At 33.4% G+C, this 23731-nt stretch overlaps 1 protein-coding gene and 1 long non-coding RNA gene across 3 annotated transcripts; one reads left to right on the top strand and one right to left on the bottom strand.

Annotated features, from left to right (window-relative positions):
• Positions 1-14457, top strand: LOC124451704 (hemicentin-2-like). Of its 2 annotated transcripts, XM_047002322.1 has the most exons (5): positions 1-63; positions 4296-4364; positions 4588-4932; positions 13428-13709; positions 13780-14457. In XM_047002322.1, the coding sequence occupies exons 1-5, from the start codon at positions 60-62 to the stop codon at positions 14169-14171; spliced, it is 1092 nt and encodes a 363-aa protein (XP_046858278.1). In that variant the 5' UTR covers positions 1-59; the 3' UTR covers positions 14172-14457. The 2 variants fall into 2 exon arrangements, with proteins under 2 accessions (XP_046858278.1, XP_046858279.1); XM_047002323.1 differs by lacking the exons at positions 13428-13709; positions 13780-14457 and adding an exon at positions 10861-11581.
• LOC124451760 lies at positions 11723-23191 on the bottom strand. Its single transcript, XR_006950661.1, has 3 exons — positions 23103-23191; positions 19326-19331; positions 11723-11734 (listed from the first exon to the last, which is right to left on the bottom strand). It is a non-coding gene; the product is annotated as an uncharacterized LOC124451760 (long non-coding RNA).
• Between the last annotated feature and the right edge of the window lie 540 nt (positions 23192-23731).

The raw sequence follows: 23731 nt of genomic DNA, 5'->3' as shown, positions 1-23731 counted from the left end.
ACGTTGCGAAGCAGGAAATTGAGTCTTTCTGAAATTCTCACTGAAGAAAACCAAATTACATGGGTATGTTACGTTTTGCTGTATTTTTAGTGGAATAACGTACTTGTACTTGTTGTCTTGAATGAAAATATTGTTTTGCTGTAAAGTTTTGGCGTAAATATTCATGGCATTCGACAGGCGCTATTGAAACGAGTCTCTTATCGAGAATTCTTAGTTCAAACTAAAATTAGCCAATACTAAAATTGTGTTTGTGAAAGAAAATAAGTTTTAAGCCTAGGCCACACTATCGTCCATATCGACGAAAATCAGAACGAAAACTGCCGCAACGAAAATTTTGAACGAAAACTCGACGAAAATTTCGTTTTCGTGCATATGAGAAGAATTAAACTTTTGACCTTTTTCGTTTACGAAAACGCATACTATTGGCTAATAATATCAGACTTTGTACTCAAACATGGCGGAGTGGCAAGAGGTTTTGATAAATCAGGGCTAATAGACTTTCTAAGATGTGTGCCAACTTAGTGATGTGAGGTCTAATTAAATCCAAAATGTAGTCAAAATTTGTCGTCGTCATTCGCAAGTATTTCATGTGTCTATTTTCACAAAAAGAATGATAGCACAGCGCTATAACCAACAACTACAAACAATAACGACCTTATCTAACAACATTTGAGAAATTAACCTTCCACTCCTCTTCCTTGTAAACCAGACAAGTCTACTATAAAGCAGAGAGCCTTATACGCTACAAGTCCCGGGCTTGTGACCGGTATAGCAGAGTTAAAAGGTGAAAGGTTTATCATAGATTAATCAACTGAATATTCCTGCTCATTTTTTGTTTGGAAGCATGTTGAACAGCTCATATGGACAAAGCTCGAATTCCATATTAAATATCAGTAACATAATCCGGTGTTAATGTTAGACAATACATCATTGCCCTTCAGTGAAAGCATCCCGCTTTCCACTGGAAAAGAATCTACTATCGATGTTAAACATAGATTCTTACAAGCATCCCGCTTGCCGATATGTATAAGTATAATCACAAGTATAATCACTGATGCTTGTAAGAATCTATGTTTAACATCGATATTAGATTCATTCTTTTCCAGTGGAAAGCGGGATGCTTTCACTGAAGGGCAATGATGTACATTAACACCGGATTATGTTACTGATATTTAATATGGAATTCGAGCTTTGTCCATGAACTGTTCAACATGCTTCCAAACAAAAATGAGCAGGAATATTCAGTTGATTAATCTATGATCAACCTTTCACCTTTTAACTCTGCTATACCGGTCACAAGCCGGACTTGTAGCGTATAAGGCTCTTTGCTTTATAGTTGTCTGGTTTACAAGGAAGAGGAGTGGAAGGTTAATTTCAAATGTTGTTAGATAAGGTCGTTATTGTTTGTATAGCGCTGTGCTATCATTCTTTTTGTTTAATAACATTCCAACTATTTAACCTTGTGTCTATTTTCATTGTTCGGCTCTCGTAATTCTTTAATCAAGTTGTTAAATAGTCCAAGACGATCACGTCGTTTATTAATTGGATGAATCCAGTATCGACGTTTGCTGTTGCTTGTTTTCAACTTTAAAAGCAGTAACTTTTTCTTAAGAAAAAGTAATCTTTTTCTTTTAGAGATCGCCATTTTTTCTAATCTGTCAAAAACGCCGCTTGCTTATAGGCCAAAAAAGTTTTGGCTTTGCAAACATGCTTGTAATTTTTCGTCGTGTCTGGCATGCATTTCGTGCACGAATTTTCGTTTCGTTTTCGTTTTCGTCAAAATAGACGATAGTGTGGCCCAGGCTTTAGTCTGAATTCGAGAAAACCTTCAATAATATGGTGCACAAGTGTATACGTTAAAATACAACAGCTTTTGTATTGATATGCTTTGATGAAGATCTCTTTACCTTAACGTCGCTTTAAACAAAACTTTTTAAGAATTTTGATGCATTTTGAATTTCATAATTTTAAAAGACCAAGACGAAACACTACATTAAATACTAAATGAGTATGTTGGGATTCATTTCTTCTTTGATTTATGAAAATATTTCTGTACTTCCTGTTGTATTGTTTAGTTACCAAACTAATAAGGGCCTGTTTACATGGGAATAGTGTAACCATACTTGCAAGGCTATCTTTTTGTGTAGAGTGACTCTACCATTGACAGGTCTGTGTCAACCTTCTTTGCCATCTCGACAACTTCCTTGTAGATGGTGGATGGGCTCTAGTTTTATTGTTTGTCTCTGTAAAGTCATGTAGTGCATCTTGTGTATAATTTTATGCTCGCGAAGCAATTTATTTTCCCTGATATGCAAATATGTTGAGTAGATATGATGTGAACATAGCCCTACTGAAAGGGATTACCTTATCTCAAACATTTTTATGGTTTATGAAATAAAAATATCATAATCCAACTATTGTGCTAACCTTATCAATTTGATATGGAAACCCTAACCGTCAGGGTTACCCTAGCACACATGTAAATGCTACATATAAAGCAATTTCACGTTGGGTAACTTGCTTGCTAATGTAACCCTTCTGGTAGGGTTACCCTACCTCCATGGGCCCAGTGTGCGAATTAGTTCAGAAAAAACGATGTGCAATTTTTTTTGACGAAAGTGTTTGTTTAGAGGCATAATCAAATCGATATTACATTAATTATTATATAGTGCTAATTGCTAAATTAATATTTTTAAACGTGAACAAATTCATATGATTCACAACAGTGTTTTTCGTGTACCGTTTGAATAGAAGTTTTTATCATGTCGTTTGAAAAAGTGATGTGCAATTGTTTTCATTTTAGCTAAAACGATGTGCAAATTGCACATTGCACACCGCTAATTTGCACACTGCATGGGCCTAACAATCACTATATTTTATCATGAATCATACTGTAAACATTTGCCCATAAGCCTTGAACTTATATAATTTTGTATGCCTTCTTTCTTGGGCTTATATAGGTGGGTCTTGTTTATGTGGAGGAATGCTTAGATTATATTGTATGGTAGTCATCAGCACAGTATACACAACACAGTCTTTATTGACAATAGTATGAAAATTCAACTGACAAAACATTAAAACATAGTAAAAGTATGCGTAAACAGTTTACAACTACATCAATTCTTATACTGTAATAAGTTTATGCTTGTGGGCTTTTCTGTGGACCTAGTTGAAAACTAAATTAACTTCCAGTTGCAGTAGTTACAAACAGTTAGTAAAAGGTAAAATTTCATTCAAAACTAAAGCATTTTGGTTGAAAAGAGAAGAATTTCTGTTCACTATTATTTAAGAATTACACAAAATTACTTTCCTGTACAGCTAACTGTCTTTTCCTAAAGTTCATTTTGCTAAAGCAATGTCAATCCTTAACTATAACCAATGTTTCTTTTGTAGTTTGTGTATCGTCTTTAATAGCATAGTTAAATGATTTAAATTTCAAGTTTATTCTGTTAAGAACATTAGGAAAGTTAGCCTGCAAATTTGGTTGTGCTATGTAAATTTCAGATCATCGTCATTGTTCATTTTTTTGAAATCTATTGTTTTTACAGCTAGTGAACTCATGAATAATTTGCATAGCAGAACTAAAGATATGTCACTGGTCACTTACGATAATTGTAATGTGAGATGTAAATGTATCAAATGATTCATAATCTTTAGGAAACAGTATTTATGTACATCTTATGCTTTTCCAATCAAGTCAAGAAAGAAAAATGTTAACCATGTTTGCACAGGCTTATGTAAACTGAAGAGACCTTTTGGAGAACTTAAGATCTGATCAGTGCAAAGCAGGTTTTGCTCTTGCTTGAGCGTTCTCACAAAGATCTCCAAGGTTTGCATAAGATTTTCAAGGTTTGCGTTTTAATTTTCCACAAAGTTCATTAGTGAATGGTTCACAAAATCTCTTTAATTGATTGAGGTTCAGCTAAGATCAGTTTACCCAGGCTAATGCAAACTTAGCCTTTGACCAATCAGCGCACATGTTTACTGTTTTATTTTATAAAGCAAATTAAAACACAAAAAATTTATTGCAATGATAAAGATATTTCTGTGGTAGAATTAATGGAACATATTGCTACGCAAAATGTTGCCCATTTACGAGTAGAAATTACTATTTATTTTGATGCACCATGTTTAGTTCTGTGCACCGGAGATGGGCCGCAGCGCCGACTATTTTTACCAGTTCAGAATTGACAAGCCGCAGCTGAAAACTGGAATTTTCACAGCACTAACCATGTTGACTCATGATTTTATTTTCAAAGATCATAAGCATTAAAATTCATCATTTAATTTTTTAGTGAAAATGGTAAAGACAAATTTAGTATTTTCGACTGTTACATTGATCACATTTCTTGGTCTTGCCAAAGGTATTTAACTTCAAATATCCATTTCTTTTTTACTTAAATGATTTTTGATGTATTTTTAGTTGTTGTAGTAGTAATATTTAATTAGTTTATTTTTTTATTCACAATTTTTGAATAGAACCTGAATTAAGAACATCAATTACTTTTGTTATGTTAGTGGAAGATGTATTTTTTCCCTAAACTATCTTTTTATCAGTCATAGATATTAGCTAAATTTCAATTTCAGGAACAATAATATCTCCACTTGATGGTCAAAAATTTGTATTTTTACCTGGATCTTCTCACAATATAACTTGGACATTAAATAAGATTGAAAACTTTGAGTTTCGGAGTTGGACCTTTAGGACATTTGACACTCCTTCTTCTGCAGCTCAACAATTTGTAAGAATAACTGATGATGACACAACAGATTATAATACATCAGTCCTTACGTCTTTGGGTTTAGATGTTGAAGTTTTTAAACCTGCAACTCTAATGTTAAAGAATGTTACTCAAAGTTACATCGGTGTTTATAAATTTTCTATCAACGCTCCTCATTCCTTTGGCTCATCTGTAAACGTGTCTATTGCAAGTAAGTTGTATTAATTATTTTAAACTTAGCAGCGGGGTTATCCAAGCCTTTCATGTAATCTGAGTAGCTGTAGCATCGGGCGTAATTATACGATATATGACCGCAGTCTGGAATCCTATAGCTAAATACTTGAGCCGTTGAGCGAAGACAAATGCGAAGACTTGTTTTGTTTTGTTTTAATTTAAAAAGGAAATTATAGGGTATCTTTTGATTTGAATAATCTATGTTAAAGTGTTTGTATCACAGATTTTACTACATTTGAGTATAGGACAAAAAATTAGTTATTGATACCACTTTTGATTTTTGTGGTATAAAATTTGATATCAATTGATCAACTGGTAATATCACTATTATGTCTCGCCGAACAAAGAACAGTCTATCCACGCTTACAGATGCTGATGTTAAAAGCTTGATTCTGAAATTGCCCAAAACAGATGAAACCAAAGAAAAAGATATGTAATCAGAAAGATCTGCCAAAGAACGGAAACAAGACTAAAGAAAATGAAACGTGCACCGAACCTAATGATAAAGAACCAAAATTTCGCGCGCGCATTGTTAATGTCGAGACATTTGTTTTAACGTTAACCAGCACAGACAAAATTGTTTCAGAAAAGTTAGACATCGTCGATAATGCAAGTAAACTCGACCAAATCCTCAATCGTCTACGTATTTTAGAAGAAAAATCGAAAAACGATGATATCGAAAAAGCCGTCCTTCTAGTCGACAACGCGAAAATGGCAGCCGAGATTGACCATTTGAAATTTTTTATTAGCATGCTAAGAGAAGACAACGATCGAATCTTGTCTCTGCTTGTCAACAATCAAAATGCTTGGATAGATGTCAATCGTAAGAATCAACCCAAGACCAATCAACAAAAACCAACAACTAATCCTCTTCCTCTAGTAAATAGATTTGGAAATCTCCACGATATATCCCAACTGAATGCTTACCGATGTAAGTAGAAGGAAAAGTTTTTAAAATTAAAAATTGGCAATCCTGATGAAGACAACGAGCAAACTGACAAAAAAATTCAATCTCAACGGAATGCCTACCGCAATAAGCAGGAGAAAAGTTCACAAAATCAAAAATTGACACTCCTATTGATGACCAAGATATAACTGACCAAAAAACCCATAATTATTCAACTGCATCAACTGTTATCATTGGTGACTCAATGTTGAAACATATAGCTCCAAAAAAGATCTCCTGGGCAGCGAGATGGAAATCTACCTGCCACTCCTTCAGTGCTGCAAAAGTAAAGGACATCCAGCAAAAAGTCCTGGAGATCCCCCAAAATAAATATGGTACTATTATTATTCATGTTGGTACTAATGATCTTGTCAACAGTAGTGCTGATGAAGTTGCCACAGGTTTAGAAACCTTGATTGTAAGTTCGAAAAAGTTAGCAGGTAAAGTGGGAATTTCAAGTGTTGTAAAAAGATTTGATGGCAAGGTTTCCTTAAATAAAATAACTTTTTATAATTCTCTCATCTACAAATTATGCTCTAAACATAATGTTTCTTTTATAAATAACGAAAATACTGGCAAAAATCACTTAAATGGCTCCAATCTCCACTTGAACAAATTGGGAGACCAATTTTTTGGTAGTGCTATTTATCGCCACCTTACTCTCCTAATGATTTCTTTTTGCATTTTGAAAAATTAATCAAACAATTTGACGATCAACGTAAAGAATTATATATTCTTGGTGATCTTAACTGCGACATGCTTAAACATGAACCTGTTACACCAACAAAGAAACTTATATCTCTATATTAATTGTATCAACTCTCTCAACTCATTAATGAGGCCACGCGAGTAACACTGTCAACCTCCACTCTTATTGATCATGTAATAACTAATAGCCCAGACAATATTTCCCATTCTGGCGTCATACATAGTGGAATTTCTGACCATAACTTGATATTTGCGGTTAGGAAAATTAACTTCCCAAAAACAAAATGAGAATACATTTGAAATTAGAAACATTAAAAATTTCAATAGTGAAAAATTTATTGAAGATTTAACTTATCAGCATTTGGAGCACATATTTTATTTTGCTAATAATCCCAACGACATGTGGAATTTATGGAAAACGCTATTTAATGAAGTACTTAATAAACATGCTCCTGTGCAACATAAGAAAATCAAATCCAAAAATGTACCTAGGGTTACAAGGTACATTAAACAACTTATTATTGACAGAAATGCATTCAAGAGAAAAGCCATCATAAACAAGAATGAAACTGATTGGAATATGTTTAAGCAACTAAGGGATAAAGTTAACAACATAGAAGTGAGAAAAGCTAAACAAAATTATTATGCAAGGACAATTGCTGGTCTAAAGAACAAACCAAAAGAGACTTGGAAAACAATCAACCATCTATTGGGCAGTCAAAACAGACGGGGCAATGTCAATGAGTTAAGTATAGATGGCATCAATCTGACAAACTCCGAGGATATTGCTGAGGGTTTCAATCTATATTTTTCAAAAATTGGGTCTGAATTGACTGAAAAACTTGACTCATTAAATTGTAACTTTCAAGAGTTTATAAAAAATCCCAAATCGGTATTTTCAAATTTTCAACCTGTAACCAAAAGTAAACTATCAAATGTTATGTAGTCTTTCCTATAAAAAATCTACTGGTATTGAAAAAATTTCCATTAGCTGCGCCCATTATTGCTGACTCATTGACATTAGTATTTCACCATTCTATTACATCTTGTAACTTTCCTAATAATTGGAAAATTGCTAGACTTATTCCATTGTTCAAAAACGGCCAAAAGAATTTGCCAACCAACTACAGACCGATTTCTGTTTTACCGGCAGTCAGCAAAATTATGGAGAGCATTTTATACGACCAACTTTTTATGATGACTTAACGAAATTTCAATTACTAAGTGACTCCCAATTTGGCTTCCGAAAGCATCATTCAACAGCTACAGCCTTACTAGATTGTACCAATAGCTGGTATATAAATATTGACAAAAATTATTCAACCTTGTTGTGTTCATTGACTTAAAAATGGCTTTCGACACTGTTGATCGTGAAATTTTACTAAATAAATTTAAACTGTATGGCATAAACGGAAATGCTTTATCTTTATTGACATCTTACTTGACAAACCGCACTCAGATATGTCAAATTAATGGAGCTGTTTCATCTAAACAGTTAGTCAAGTGCGGTGTACATCTAGTTTCTTTATTTGTAAGCACTTTTGTAAAATTGAATTGCAAACTCAACGGCCATTTTTATAGTAAACAAAGAAAGCAGGATGACTAATTTTCTGTTCTTTGAAAGTTCAGAGTTTCCTCCACTTTATCATGAAGGGCATTACTTGTGCATGGTTTATGAAGTAACGTAGCTATATATAAGCAGTTTGCCGAACGTATTTATTGGTGGCTTGCAACCATCTCCCTGGGAGTAAGAGAACAATGGAATGCTCGCCATGTTGGATGAAATTTACATTGTAGATAAGGAAAGTCCTTTGTTAAAATTATCCAGCATGGCGACTGTGAGGTAGCTTGCAATCCAAGAATTTACAAAATCACATATGCAGACTGGCCTATTAAGACACCCGGAAGTTTCCCGGGGCTCCACGCATTCATATGCTCTTTTGCGTTGGCCCTTTTTCCGGAAAATAGTAAATAAAACACTGGTAAGTCTATTAAAGTACAACAGGATAAAGATAGTACTGCTACAATGACAAAATGCAAAAGCAATCAGATGTGTCCTTATCATCTATGTGTATTGGTAAACTTCCCAATTTCTATTGACATGCAGCTTTTGAGTAATCTACGCTATTTAAAATTGCTTACAATTTGTTAGCCTAAAAGCTTTTTTGCTACTTCTAGCATAGTATTTTACGTGAAAACATTTTGTTCAATGGTGCAAGCATATGATATGGTCTAGCCTAGTGCTGGGAACATCATGCAGTTCTCAAAGAACAAAATCCTCAAAATCTTATTTGTCGTTTTATTAGTTATGTAGTTCATTTGAGTTCTCGCCTTAACTTGTTATAGCCAAGTAGCTGTCAATAACTTATACTCGATATAGCAGCACATGCACTTCAGCCCCTCCCCCTACAAATGGCTACTTGCAACAAACAGGCACCCCTTTCTGAGTTTTCCTAGTAAGTCATGAACAGGTCAGTCCGCCCCTGCAATACCACAGCATTTGGGTAAAAAAGGTAGATAAAAAAAGACCAGGGGTGCAGCGTATATCGTTTGTGGGGACTTAAATATTCAAACGATGTGCAACCGTAAATGGTTAACGACATAGCGTGTGCCGGTGTTTTTTCCATAATTCCATATGTCTTCAGCCCTGCTTCATGGTATTGTTTTAAGTTTTATCGGTTGTTTGGGCCGTCATGTGGCCCATGTTATTGGTGGATTATAAAAGTATGAATTAAATTGTGTATTAGCAACTCAGATAAGGAGAGCAGTCAAATGAAATTTTGCGATAATAGGGAGCTTTAGCAAAGACTACGAGTACGACTACGAGTACGATTTACGTCATTTTGGCGCAAAAACATTGTTGCGACAACAAAAACACGTAGCCGTCATCAATCTGAGTACGATGTTTTGTAAAAAATTCGTAGTCGCGACTACGATGTCTTTTTAAGCAAAGAAAGTAGGTATATTTCTTCATTCTGTGAGAAATTAGTTTACAGTACTATTTTCGAGCATCCAGGCTTGAATTTAGAACCTTTTGAGCGCAGATGTACATTAAAATTGAAAATATGACCTGCAAAACTTTCATGTATTTCGTACGCAAAGTGAAAGGTAAACAAACAATAAAATAGTACAAATATATCGTACATAAAACTTAAAATAGTGAAGATTTTTCAGTTTAAAAAGTCCTATATTCTCGCCAAACCAGTATTACCGATTCATTGATATCATTAATAACAAATAGAGCCGTAGCTGCTTCGCAAACGTCGGTGTTTTACACAATAAAAGGCTCGTTCTGTTGTTTACAACTAAAGCAAAATTTTGACGAAGCGACACCGACAACAAACTACCTCGTGCCATTCTCTTACACGGTCAAACTTCGTACTCGTAGTCGTACTCTTGCTAAAGCTCCCTAAAGGCCTAATTCCACGGCAGCGAAATGCGAAATAGTTCGCGGGAAACTGATATAACGCATGCGCACCCTTGCCATGAGGCATTTCTCGGCGAAAAATTTCTGTTTCGCCAAAGTTGAAATTGTTTCAACTCTCAAGCGAAAAAAACCAGCGAAACCAATGAAATAACTGCTTTGTAAACAAAATTTAATATGGCGTCTCTGGAAATCAACATGACTAGTCTTTCGGAAGACACAGCTCTATTACTTCATAGCGTAAATGCCAACGAAACTCCCGATTTCCATGATGATTTTTGTGAAATACTTATTAGCGAAGTTCAGTCTTTGCCAATTTTATGGATGAGAGAATCCCCTGATTTCAAACGGTCAGACAAGAAAAGGATTGTCTGGGCAAATTTAGCAAAAACTTAATCGCGATGGTGAGTACATGGTTTAGTTTGGTGTGTTTTCTGCCAAGCCTTCAGGTGAAGGTGCACCTTGAACATGCTATAAGTAATAAGAAAGAGTACACAGAAGTTACATATTTCATGCATGTTTTATTTTTCCAAGTTTTTAAGTTCCCTACTGTTTACAACAGTGACTTCTATATTTACTAGAGTATGGTGTGGGATGAAATTATGCAAGGCTCTCCTTTACAGATTATGTCATAGGCAGTTCAGGAACTCTGATGTTCAAGATTTTGCAACTTGGTGGATACAGTTGAATTTTTTGTGAATTGTACTGCACCACATCTAGTCATCAATTGCATGGTTAAAAATGCAGTTGCCTAAATAATAAAAGATCTTTGTGTTAATTGTGTTCACTAGCTTAATTTCTTAAATTTTTTTATTTAACTTTTTTAGTTAACTTTCTGAAAAACAAGTGGAAAAATCTCTGTGATAGCTTCAAAAAATGTCTTGGCAGAGAAAGAGATATGAACAGGTCAGGTGCAGGTGCTTATAAGCCACCTCGCTGCAGATATTTTAGTCAATTGGCATTCCTTCGGGATACACTAAGTAATCGCACCACCCATAGCAACGTTACCATCCAGTCTGTTGAACCACAACATTCACAACACCAGTCCCCATCCTCGTCTACATCATCAGAACCTATTTCTTGTGCAGAAGGTATTTTAAATCAAAGCTTCCCTAATGTTGAACCTCAGGCAACTATAGTTCATTGTAAAAGGAAAAAAAATGATGACATGGATCCTATTGATCACTACTTAATTAATGCCATAAAAGAAAAAGATCAAGGCAGTGATAAGAAAGAACATGAAGATGAAGATTTCTTTTTTTGTAAAAGTATTGTGGATGTTTTGAGAAAGTTCCCAAGAAAAAAAAGTCTGGAAGTAAAAACAAAAATTCAACAGATTCTTCTGGAAGAGATGGATGATGAATGAGGGAAATGTGAATATTCACTTTGTTTTGTCTGACAGGTTTATGTTTTGTTTGTAAGTTTTGTTGTGATGTTTTTTATTTTGAAAAAAAATTGAATTCCTTGCATGAATCATGATCATTTCCCATGCAAATTTTAGGGATGACATTAATGTCTTTTAAATAAAGTTATCATGATTTGTGGCAATTATTTACATCAACATCATATGCATGCCATTGCCAAGGGACCTCTCCTTCCTTTGAATTAAAATATTTACAAAATTGTCTCTTACTTCTTTAGCATCTTTTGCATAGTTGTTTGAACCAACTCTTGATATTTGACCCAAACCAGTTGTATCAACTACCATATCTCGCCAGTCCCCTCCTTTGAAATGTCCATTGATTTCATGGTCAACAAAACCTAATGGACAGTATCGGTTAGCATATGTCTTTCCATTCATTAGGTAATTATGCAAAGCAACACAAGCTTTGGTAATTGAAATAACTGTGTCAACTTTTGCATGAATTGGACGACGTCTAAATATTCGGAATCTTGCAGCCAATATTCCAAACGAGTTTTCAGTTATACGCCTGGCTCTTGATATGCGATAGTTGGTCACAAGTTTCCTTATGTCCAAATTAGGATTTGCATAAGGCTTCATCAAGTTCTGACGTAATGGGAATGCATCATCTCCAAGAAAGACAAATGGAAATAAAACATTTGAACTGTCTATCTGTCTTGGTCTAGGCACTGGCAGGAGATTCTTAAGAATAGAATAGCCAAGATTGCTATTAGAAAATACACCACCATCACTTTGCCTGCCTGCTTCCCCAATATCGACCATTGTAAATTGGTAGTTTCCATTACAAACTGCTAGCAGCACAATTGAGAAAGTTTTTATAATTGAAAACAGTGAACCACTCCTAGCAGGTGCTTGAATGAGTACATGTTTTCCATCAATGCACCCCAAGCAATTAGGAAAATTCCAACGTTTTTCAAACAATTTGGCAATTGCTAACCAATCTTCTGGTGCTTTAGGCATGTTCAAAATGTTTTTCTCCAACATTGCTTCCCAAATAGCATTCGATGTTTCGCTGACAATCTTTGATATTGTGGTTTCTCCAATTCTATAACTCATCGATATGGTTGAGAAAGAGTCACCCGTTGCTAAATAGCGCATAGTCACACATAATCTCTCTTCAGGTTTTATAACATCTCTCCGAGTTTCCTGTTTATAAATTTTTTGGCGCTATCCAGCTTAAAACCTCTTCCATCTGGCTAGGATCCATCCTGAATTGCTTAAAAAACAACTCATGGTCGTGCAGTTTCAACTCCTGTACTAAGTTCACAAATTCCCCTCGTATTGCACGACTTTTAAAAAGCTTTCTGACCCAAAATCTCTTTTTGTATTTTTTCAAACGTCGTTTTCTTCTTCGGTATATCAAGAGCAGGCAAATTAATTGTTTGCGGCTGAACTCCATATTGCTATATTATTTAAAAGTTGGCGCTCTTTTTCTCATGCGTGGAAATCGAATTACAGGAGAAAATTTCGCAGAAACAAAATTTCGCGCGAACTATTTCGCATTTCGCTGCCGTGGAATTAGGCCTTAATGTCATGAAGCCTACGGGAAAATGAAGGAGAGTTGAATTTTAAAAAATATGAACTACCTAATCACAAATGTATAAAACATGTTTAATGTTAACTCAAACTGCAAATTAAAAAGACTGAAGATGTTTGAAGCTTTGCAGTATCTTTGGATTGCTACTTCAAAGTAGATGCAATTCTTTCCTGGAGCAGGTTTATTATGCTAAATAATATGCGTCAGCGCAATGCTTATCACAAAATTGGCAACAAAAACGCAGGAATTTTTATTGTTTAACTAGCGTTGCATTAACTGTGACAGAAACATTTTCAGCTATTAGTTGGAAGTTTGTTAAAGCTTTGTAATTTCAGAAAATTCCTAAAACTTTATTTTTTCATTATGTTAAGAAGAAGAGTGTTTCAGCGTCCATTTTCTTTATTATTAGGGAAAATTTTTGCTTTTAATTTCAGTGAAACCAAATGTGCTAATTAATTGTTCAACACGTCTGGTTGTGGATGAAGGTGGTGATGTGTCATGTGTATGTAGAGGTGAAGGAGGTAACCCTCCTGCTAATGTCACATGGTTTGATAAAGATAACAACATAATTGGTGATGTTGAAGTTGTAAGTAAGACATTAGTAATCACTAATGTTGCATTGAATAATGGTGGAAATTACACATGTAAAGCACAAAGTTATAATGATCCACGTTATACAGATGAAAAATCCATTGAAATAAAAGTGAAAGCTACATGTAAGTTTATAATATTATGTTTCAGATTTCATTCTGAATGTTTGTAGTGGAATATGAATTTTATTTTTAGACCGACCACGACAACCTAATATTAACATCAGTCCAATGTCAGCCAGAATAAGTCAAACTGTGACAATATCCTGTGAGTCAGATTGGCAGCCTGAACCAACCTACACCATTTACCACAATGGTACAGATAGCACATCTGTTGTCAGCAATAATAAAACATACACCATTCATTCCATCAACTACAGTGATGCTGGCTCGTATCGTTGTGAAGCAAAGAATGAACTGGGAAATGATTTATCTGAGGTTAAATATCTCACTGTCAACGGACATACAAATCCTACTCCCACTAACAACAAACATACAAATAACACTAGCTACGAAGGTAAAATTAAGAACCTCAGTTTATCACTTGTTGGACTTTTATTTTGCATTATGTACGAACTTTCTTGGTAGCAAAAGGTGAAAGACCGATGTTTATCTTATTGTAATTAGCATTAGACTTCTTCAATGCGCTTGAATACCCTTATAACAATAAAATTTCAGTAAACAACAAAAATTGCTCTGATTACATAACTTTTTACTGGCTCGTGTTGTAAAACAATGACTGGCAATGTCTGCATGCTGCATTAACCATAACATTTTTTCCTATGTATATATATTCTTCAATGACTATCAGTAAAAATATGTTTAACTTATCTGTATTTCCCAGTATAATCATTAAAGTGTTTATAAACGTAAATTGCCTAGAGTTCATTAATTTAAATAGATTACTTGGCGTGAATTGCTTAAATGACTGGAATTTCAAACTAGCAAATTTTCACGATTTGGTGGCACGCATTTCAATATTGAAGGAATTTCAATATTGGAATCATTCTCATTTGAAAAATTTTGTCATTGTGCTAGCTCCTATATCAAGCTCATTCAGTCTATCGCCGTCGATAATTACGTCATCGATGACGTTTACCTTTACGTCATCAATTAGTTCCACTCCCACTACTAACGGTAACTTTTTTAACGTTTTTTTCTTTAATTCTTTAATGTGGAACATCATTTATGGAGAGTGTGTCTCACCATTTGTTTTTTAAACTTTTTTTATTAATTTATCAATTTACGTATGACCTGACACTAACTTTAGTGTGTATTGTGAATTTTATTTTTTTTTTGCATATCGCATTGTTTCATTCTGGCTATTTCAAACTATTTGCTAGACCTATTTAAAAAGCTATTGATTAATGTTTGAATTTGGGGTCGTCAACAAGACTGTTTGATAAAATTTATCAAAGTTCACAACTTTTTATTTAAGTTAGCCAAAATACTTCTACAAGCAAAGATAATGGCAACAATAATTCTACAGTTAAAGATGATGATGATGATGGACCAAATATTGCTCTGATTGTTGGCATTGCTTTTTGAGCGGTTTTCCTTGTCGCCATTATGGTTGTTGTCATTTTCTGCTGTCGTATTACTAATTATTAAGTATCTACTTTTGTGTTATGTTTATTGTAGAAAAAGGATACCAGTAAGTGAATTATTCATTTTAATTTTCTTTGTGTGATATGTGATGTTAATGTGTTTTGTGTTTCTCATCTTTTGAATAAAATATTTTCATGGTTTCAGCAAGTTAGAGAAGCTGTTGTTTTCGTACAGTACAAACTGTTGTATTAATGTTATATCTATATTTTCTTCGTTTTGTCCATATCATGTACAAAATTTAATCATGGTTATTAATGTTGCAGCGGTGAAAATGGTGTTGAACCATTAGCTGGAGCTAATAATGCACAACCCAATCATTATGAAGAGGCTGGAGGACTTAGAGAAAATGCTTATGAATCTGTTGGTAATCAATATGAAACAGTGAATAATCCATCAACAAGTGATGAAAATAAACCATCAACAAGTAAAGCACCACCACCTGTTTATGCCTCGATGGATAGAGAAAATAGAGAAGGAAATCCGGTTTGTTGTGGATATTTGTCATTTATTATTTAGAAATAAAATTTGTGCATTTATTTTGTTTTAGTTGGATTATGGTGATGATTAATTTGAATGCATCATGTGATTATGCAGGGGGAGGGGTTAAAAAAACTGCTCGTATGTGAAAGCACCCCATATTTAGAATTATTATTATTTAGCAGTAATTTATTCCTAAAGACCTGTAAACACACTTGAAAACAATACATACGAATTGCTTCGTTGAAACTTGATTTTATATTAGACGAGTGTCTCTAATAAACGTTCAGTCTGCAATAGACAAACCCGGCACATTGTCATAATTTAAATTGTTTTATCGATTGGGCTAAGAAACCGTATATTTAGTCTTGACTTTGTTTCTGTTTTGCTCACAATAAGGTGATAGAAATGATGTAAACGTCTCTCTCTATTTCACTACTCGTATCAACTTAACGTCCCTCCCTTTCCTCGAACTGCTATGAAATTTATTTAACGTCACGGGTTTATTAGATCATTTACCATGATTAAAAAACCTACATATATTTTATTATCATATGTATATATGATAAAGTATATACCAAGTGTATAACAATGTGCCCTCCCGGCTATCACCATAGTGAAATGGTGACTCCTGCACTTGGGACACAGGATGTACGTTTACACATTGTATGGATTGTTTTGTAACCAGAGTGCTCAAACATAATAGAAAAAAACAACGTTTGTAATTACAATATATACGTATTTTTTCTGTAGATTTAAAAGATGTCCCTTAAAAAAACCCGGCTCAAAATCGTCCTGCACCAACTGAATACGCCAGTATTGATATGAGTAAACTGGCACCTGTCGAGAAAAAAGACGACAAGAAAGGCGATGACAAAAAAGGCGATGAAAAGAAGGAATAGTAAGTTTTATCTTTTGGAAAAGATCCACAAAGCTCGACGTAATTCTTTGATGGTTGAAGAAAAAAGTAAAAATTGATTCATTTGTTGAATATTTTTTTAAAAAATGCCGAAAACATGTTTTTCTTTCTCTTATTATGGTAGTTTAATCTTATTATAAATTTAATTAAGAACTGGCGATCGTCGTTAATAAAACAAGAGTACGTAGAGACTGTTACTACATTTATAAAGTTTTACTTTGTTCTTCATTATATAATCTAGATTTGATCTCTAAACAGTATTAAACTGAATACTTTATGATTGTGTCTGTGTACATAATCTTTTGCCATGAACAAACTTGAATCTTGGCATCTATGCTACAGTTTGTGAATGTATTTTACTTGCCTTTATAAGGCAACAACATTACACACTGACTTTAACACAGCGTTTTGAATAGAATATTGTTTTAATCGTAGTTTTACTTTTATTATTTTAATTATCATGGATAAACCATTTAAACTTTTATTTACATAGAAATTAAGTGTAGAAATTAGATAGAAAAATCAAGCAATTTCAAGGAGTGCGATGGAAAACTCTTTAAATTGCTTCTTTACGATTGAATGATTTAATATGCATTGTGTAAGGGATGTTTACGAATAAAACAATTTCGTGATCATTATTATTTTTGCTTCTTTATTTTCATGTCTACTGTAGATGTGAGATTTCACCTAGCCCCAAAGGCAAGCTAACATCGAGTGGCTTTGTTTCAGCAAGCTTGGGCGGTAATAGAAATTTTTTAATTTAAAAATTTCTAGGAAGACAGCAAACTGCAATTTAAAACGATTTAGTGAACAAAATAGAACTAAATTTTAATGTGTGAGTCATTGCACAATGGATAGTGCTATCCTTGCTTCGTGTAAACAATGCTTCAATTCCATAAACATCAATGGTAGTTTTCAGCAAACAAACATCTCAATTATGCTCATAAGTGGACAATATTCATTAATCTTTAATGATAATCAATGACAGATGAGCAGGATAGCCTAAGGTAGAAGATAGCCTAAATATATATATATCGCAAAATGCAGATTTCCAATTATTTCTTACACTGAAATGATTCGTAAAATTCAAATGTCTTACTTGGGAGTGAATACGCTATATTTTAAATCGGATTTGCAATTCTATATTGTCCCCACATTTACTAAAATTTTGCAAAACTTTCTTTCATTTAAGATTCCAAGTTAATGGGAAAGCAATGTAAATACAACGATTGAAAGAAATTACACAACATTACTTTTGTACTTTTAATTTCTGAATTTGTTTTCGTGACTTGTTGGGTTTAGTGTTCTGGTTTTAAATACTTCTTTTAAGAACTATTACGTTATTATTTTAACCATTCACCATTGTATATGCTCTTTTTTAAACAATTTTAAATTCTAATATACTCGATTAAAAAGAGCAAAGTCGTCTGACGTCATCCATGTACAGTCCTTTGCTAAACAGAAGTTTGCAGTCCAACCATCTGAATTGAAGTCGTTGGGTTGAAGTGGTAAAAGTTAAAGGACAACTTGGTTATTTGTCATTTGATTCACTGTTTTACGAAATCAAAAGTTTCTCAGTGATGCATGCCCCCTGGGACTCGTCAAGAACATAATCATGAAAATTCATCATATAATTTTTTAGTTAAAATGGTAAAGACAAATTTAGTATATCGGACTGTTACATTGATCACATTTCTTGGTCTTGCCAAAGGTATTTAATTTCAAATATCCATTTCTTTTTTTACTTAAATGATTTTTGATGTATTCTTAGTTGTTGTAGTAGTAATATTTAATAAGTTTATTTTTTTATTCACAATTTTTGAATAGAACCTGAATTAAGAACATCAATTACTTTTGTTATGTTAGTAGAAGATGTATTTTTCCCTAAACTATCTTTTTATCAATCATAGATATCAGCTAAATTTCAATTTCAGGAAGAATAACATCTCCACCTGATGGTCAAAGATTTGTATTTTTACCTGGATCTTCTCACAATATAACTTGGACATTAAGTGTTACTGTATACATTTATTCAAGGCTTTGGAGTTTTACACCTCGTGGCTCATCTTCCTCCTCACAAATTGCAGTATTTTTTTATGATCGTGACATACCCCAATATTCACCATCACCTTTAACATTTGAAGTTTTTAAATCTGGAACTTTGTGGCTAAAGAATGTAAATCAAAGTTACAATGGTGAATTTACATTTACTATTTTAACTTTTCCTCCTACTCCTCCATCAAAAATAAATGTTTATATTGCTGGTAAGTTTTAATTATTTCAATCTTTCTTGTATTGTATACATTGTTCTGAGTATTTAATGTGGCAAACTTGGCCTGAAAATTTTGCCAAAGGAACGTTTATAACTGTTATTGTGTCGTTGCAAACTTTCTTTTTCGGAGTTGGACCTTTAGGACATTTGACATTGCTTCTGCAGCTCATGCAATTGTAACAATAAGTGGCAATAATGGAGACCTAAAATATTCAACATCAGTCCTTAAGTCATTTGGTTTAGATGTTGAAGTTTTCAAGCCTGCAACTCTGATGTTAAAGAATGTTACTCAAAGTTACATTGGTGTTTATAAATTTACTTAACTCATGATCCTATTGACTTATCTGTAAACGTGTCTATTGCAAGTAAGTTGTATTTATTATTTTTAACTTAGCAGCGGGGTTATCCAAGCCTTTCATGTAATCTAAGGAGCTTTAGCATCGGGCGTAATTATACGATATATGACCGCAGTCTGGAATCCTGTAGCTAAATACTTGAGCCGTTGAGCGAAGACAAATGCAAAGACTTGTTTTGTTTTGTTTTAATTTAAAAAGGAAATTATAAGGCATCTTTTGATTTGAATAATCTATGTTAAAGTGTTTGTATCACAGATTTTACTACATTTGAGTATAGGACAAAAAATTAGTTATTGATACCACTTTCGATTTTTGTGGTATAAAATTTGATATCAATTGATCAACTGGTAATATCACTATTATGTCTCGCCGAACAAAGAACAGTCTATCCACGCTTACACGATTTCATAATGTTACAGTGCTAGTGTAAAAAAAATCCACTCGACATGAGCACAGTATGCGCATGCGAATTATCACCAGTCTCCTGCTTAGTAACTGTAGGGAGCCTCCTTTAGACAAGATTAACATCAGCTCCTTCATATGCAGTGCTTTGATTTAAGTCTTTTGAGTGTCTTTTGAGCTGACGAGTGAGTTTTTAAGGCTTACTGTCCAAGAAAGCCACCAAGTATTCGAATTCTTTACAGTAAGGATAGCTTACTTTTGGATTTATCATTGCAAATGCCATAATACCTAGAGACTCAATATAACCGCCTTTTTCAAGCTATCCTGGCATGCCATTGTTAATTGACCAAGGATTTCTGGTGCCATATAAAAAAGAGAACCATGTTAATTTCGTCCGTTCTCCATTTTACGATGGACCATGTCCATGTTTGAACATCCAACAGTCTACTCAATCCAAAGTCAAATAGTTGGCATGAAATTGGCTTTAGATATTTAAGGACTGTGTTCTCTCTGTGCTGGTACTCAAGACCGTTCACAATGTCTTAAATCATAAAATGTCTTAAGTCTGCTTTTTCTCTAAAAACGATGAAGGCGCTATTTAATAAGCTTAATGATCGGGTCCTTTGTCGATAGAAGCAGTTTATTTTCAAATTGGCTTTATTTTGATGAGGACTCGTCCTCAAACGCTTCAGTAATCATCATTAAAACAACTGCTATATAAATACAAGTTGATTCACCCTTAACAGATAGCAGACGTTGACACCTTACGAGTTGTCTGCCAAAATGCATAGTGTCTTAAACTTCTAAAACAGTTATTTTCAGAATTTTTAGGTTAATGCTCTAATTCTAAAACAGTTCTTTTCTGAACTCTTGATTTTTTCTTTGTTTTCTTTTGTTAGTTTTTTTTTGTTCTCCGTTTTATCTAGGGTTTCGTGGTTATTTACCATTGCATTTGCTCTCTTTAAGGCGATATTCAAATTTTTCACCACGATAAAGTCTCTGTTTTAATTACTATTGGATTGTTTAGCGTAAACTATCAGTATTGTTTTCCATAGTTAACATGATTTTTAACTAAGCCTAAGCAAACGCTTATAAAGAAACTCTGCATTTTCTATCTAGCTCCTCAGCATGGTGGAAAATGTGGAGTTAAAAAATTTCTCAATTGTAAACAAACTCTCAGTACTCTGTCCTCCAAATTTTTCACAATGCCGTAAAAATAAGACAATTATGAACTATTGGTTTGTTTTGTCATAAAAATGTGTTCTTATATATAACATGATGGTTGAATTTGACAAAGGAAATTCGTGTTTACGATTTAAATTTCAACCCAGATAGAGAATATCTTTGTACTTCACTCCTTGGGGATCGGCTGCCATTCACCTATAGTCAATAAAACTTATCGAAGTAATGTAAAATGTTGCTTTCCTAAATTCCTAATGGGGTTTGCTATGTTTAAAATAACTTGATTTTATTTATCATCTACTTTTCACCTTATATTCATTTTCTTTTTTTTGAATATTGACTGAAAATTTTCTGTTTTTCATTTCAGTGAAACCAAATGTGGTAATTAATTGTTCAACTCCTCTGGTTGTAAATGAAGGTGATAATGTGTCATGTGTATGTAGAGGCGAAGGAGGTAACCCTCCTGCTAATGTCACATGGTTTGATAAAGATAACAACATAATAGGTGATGTTGGAGTTGTAAATAAGAAATTAGTAATCACTAATGTTACATTGAATGATGGTGGAAATTTTACGTGTAAAGCACAAAGTTATAATGATAAACGTTTTAGAGATGAAAAATCTATTGAAGTAACAGTGAAAGCTACTTGTAAGTTTGTAAGACCGCATATCAGATCTCATTATAAACGTTTGTGTAGAATATTGAATTTAATTTTTTTCTTTACAGATCCACCAAAACAAACCATTATTACCATCAGTCCAATGTCAGTGAAAAAAGATCATAAAGTGACCATATCTTGTAAATCTGATGGTTATCCTGAACCAACCTACAAAATTTATCATAATGGTGCTGATAATATGCGTGTTGTCAGTAATAAAATGACATACATCATTAAGTCAGTCAACTTCAATCACGCTGGTTTATATCATTGTGAAGCAAAAAATAAATTGGGAAATGATTTATCTGATTTTGAAAATCTTACTATCATCAAAGGTAAAATTAAAATCTTACTTCATCAATTGTTGGGCTAGTATCCTACATTGTACATGAACAAATTACGACTGATGAGTTTCATCCCATTTGTACACGATAGTACAAGATTGTGCTGAACAATGAAGATAGTTATATATTTTTCTTTGTTGGCGAGATTTAGATTCGTTGTGCTGAAAGACTACATCTGCCAATTATGATTGACACTTAAGCCTACACCTCAAATGCCCCTTTCGCTGCCTGCTGCGCTGACGTATGCATCTGTCGTCACCTAGCTGTTAACTTTGGCAATTGCATATCCTCATTAAATAGGTTATCAGGTGCCTTAGACGACTGTGACTTGTTTATAGTTCTTCGAGGACCAACGATAGTTGTTTAGGCTTCATAATAAGTCAATATTGTTTATGTCTAGTCGGTCACGCGATTGACTTTCAAAATTTCAAAATTTATTATTAATATACATCTTGAAATTTGAGTGATTATTGTTATGTTGTTGTTCTTTTCCAACATCAAAGTCTTTTTTACGAATGAAATTTTCATTAAGCAAATTGGTTAATAGTGCAATGGCTTAATCCAAAAATGTCATTGGATAGCAGTTTAGTGGAAAATTTCCACTAATTTGGACTTTTAGCCAGTGATAAGCGGCTTCCTGCTGGCTTGTGACTGGTTAGGGCATTGATCAAACACTCCTAAGAAAATGCACTTAACACTAACGAATATTCTCATTATTAATTTTCTTTTTCATAACTAATTTAAGAAAGGAATATTTTTTGTTTTTAATTTCAGTGAAACCAAAGGCTGTAATTAATTGTTCAACTCATGTGGTTGTGGATGAAGGTGATAATGTGTCATGTGTATGTAGAGGTGAAGGAGGTAACCCTCCTGCTAATGTCACATGGTTTGATAAAGATAACAACATACTTGGTGATGTTGGAGTTGTAAATAAGACATTAGTAATCACTAATATTACATTGAATGATGGTGGAAATTACACATGTAAAGCACAAAGTTATAATGATCCACGTTTTACAAATGAAAATCTATTGAAGTAACAGTGAAAGCTACTTGTAAGTTTTGTAAGACATCGCTCTTTTATAACAAACTTTAGCTCTAGCCACACAAAGCAATTAACATCTCGACCTTTTCCTTAGACTTAATGGAAATGTTCAATTCAATCTATCCAATGCTCAATCAAAATGCTCCAATCTTGTTATCATATGTATATTAGTATTGTATACAAATAAACTCTTTTGATTTTTTCCATATTTTTAAGTTCTATGCTTCTTCTCTAGACAACGTTCTTTGTGATGACATAAATGAGAGAATAAAACAGTACAAAACAGAATGGTACATTAATTTAATAACTTTAACATCTGGAATTATCGTTGGAATTTTGGTTTCTATTGTTTTTCAATATCGTCAAAATTGCTTTTGTAAAAATTGTCAACAATTTCAATCTCCACCTGAAGTTAGGATAATTCTGTTGATACAACTTATCAAGAATTGGATTTATCAAAAATTAATAATAAAGAAGATAATTATCAATCATTGCGACCATAGGATGACACAATTGATAAAACTTATCAAGAACTGGACTTATCGAAAAGGAATATAGAAAATGATAATTATGAATCTTTGCAAAAAAAAAAATGAATCGGAGTACGTAATAGCCGACGAAAGAACAAATTATGACAACAGTAATTTGTTTTCAAGAAAATCATAAATTTATTCTAAACATGTGTTTATAAACATTTTCCATGTTGTAAAGTCGCAATGGCGCTTTTACGAACATTTACATATTCTGATAAGATTTGAATTTTGCATCTTTTCCTCCCTTTGGAGCTGCCAATACTTTATGATTTCCAGAAAGAAGCCATTTTTGGATAGGAAAATACACTGGTCATTCTGACTCATTCATTAGTTGTTTTTGATAACAGTGTA

The sequence above is a fragment of the Xenia sp. Carnegie-2017 genome, unplaced genomic scaffold (genome assembly GCF_021976095.1).
Source record: "Xenia sp. Carnegie-2017 unplaced genomic scaffold, XeniaSp_v1 HiC_scaffold_24, whole genome shotgun sequence".
NCBI classification, from domain to species: domain Eukaryota; kingdom Metazoa; phylum Cnidaria; class Anthozoa; order Malacalcyonacea; family Xeniidae; genus Xenia; species Xenia sp. Carnegie-2017.
Note: the sequence above shows the minus strand (reverse complement) of the source record. Positions and strands in the feature narration are given on the sequence as shown.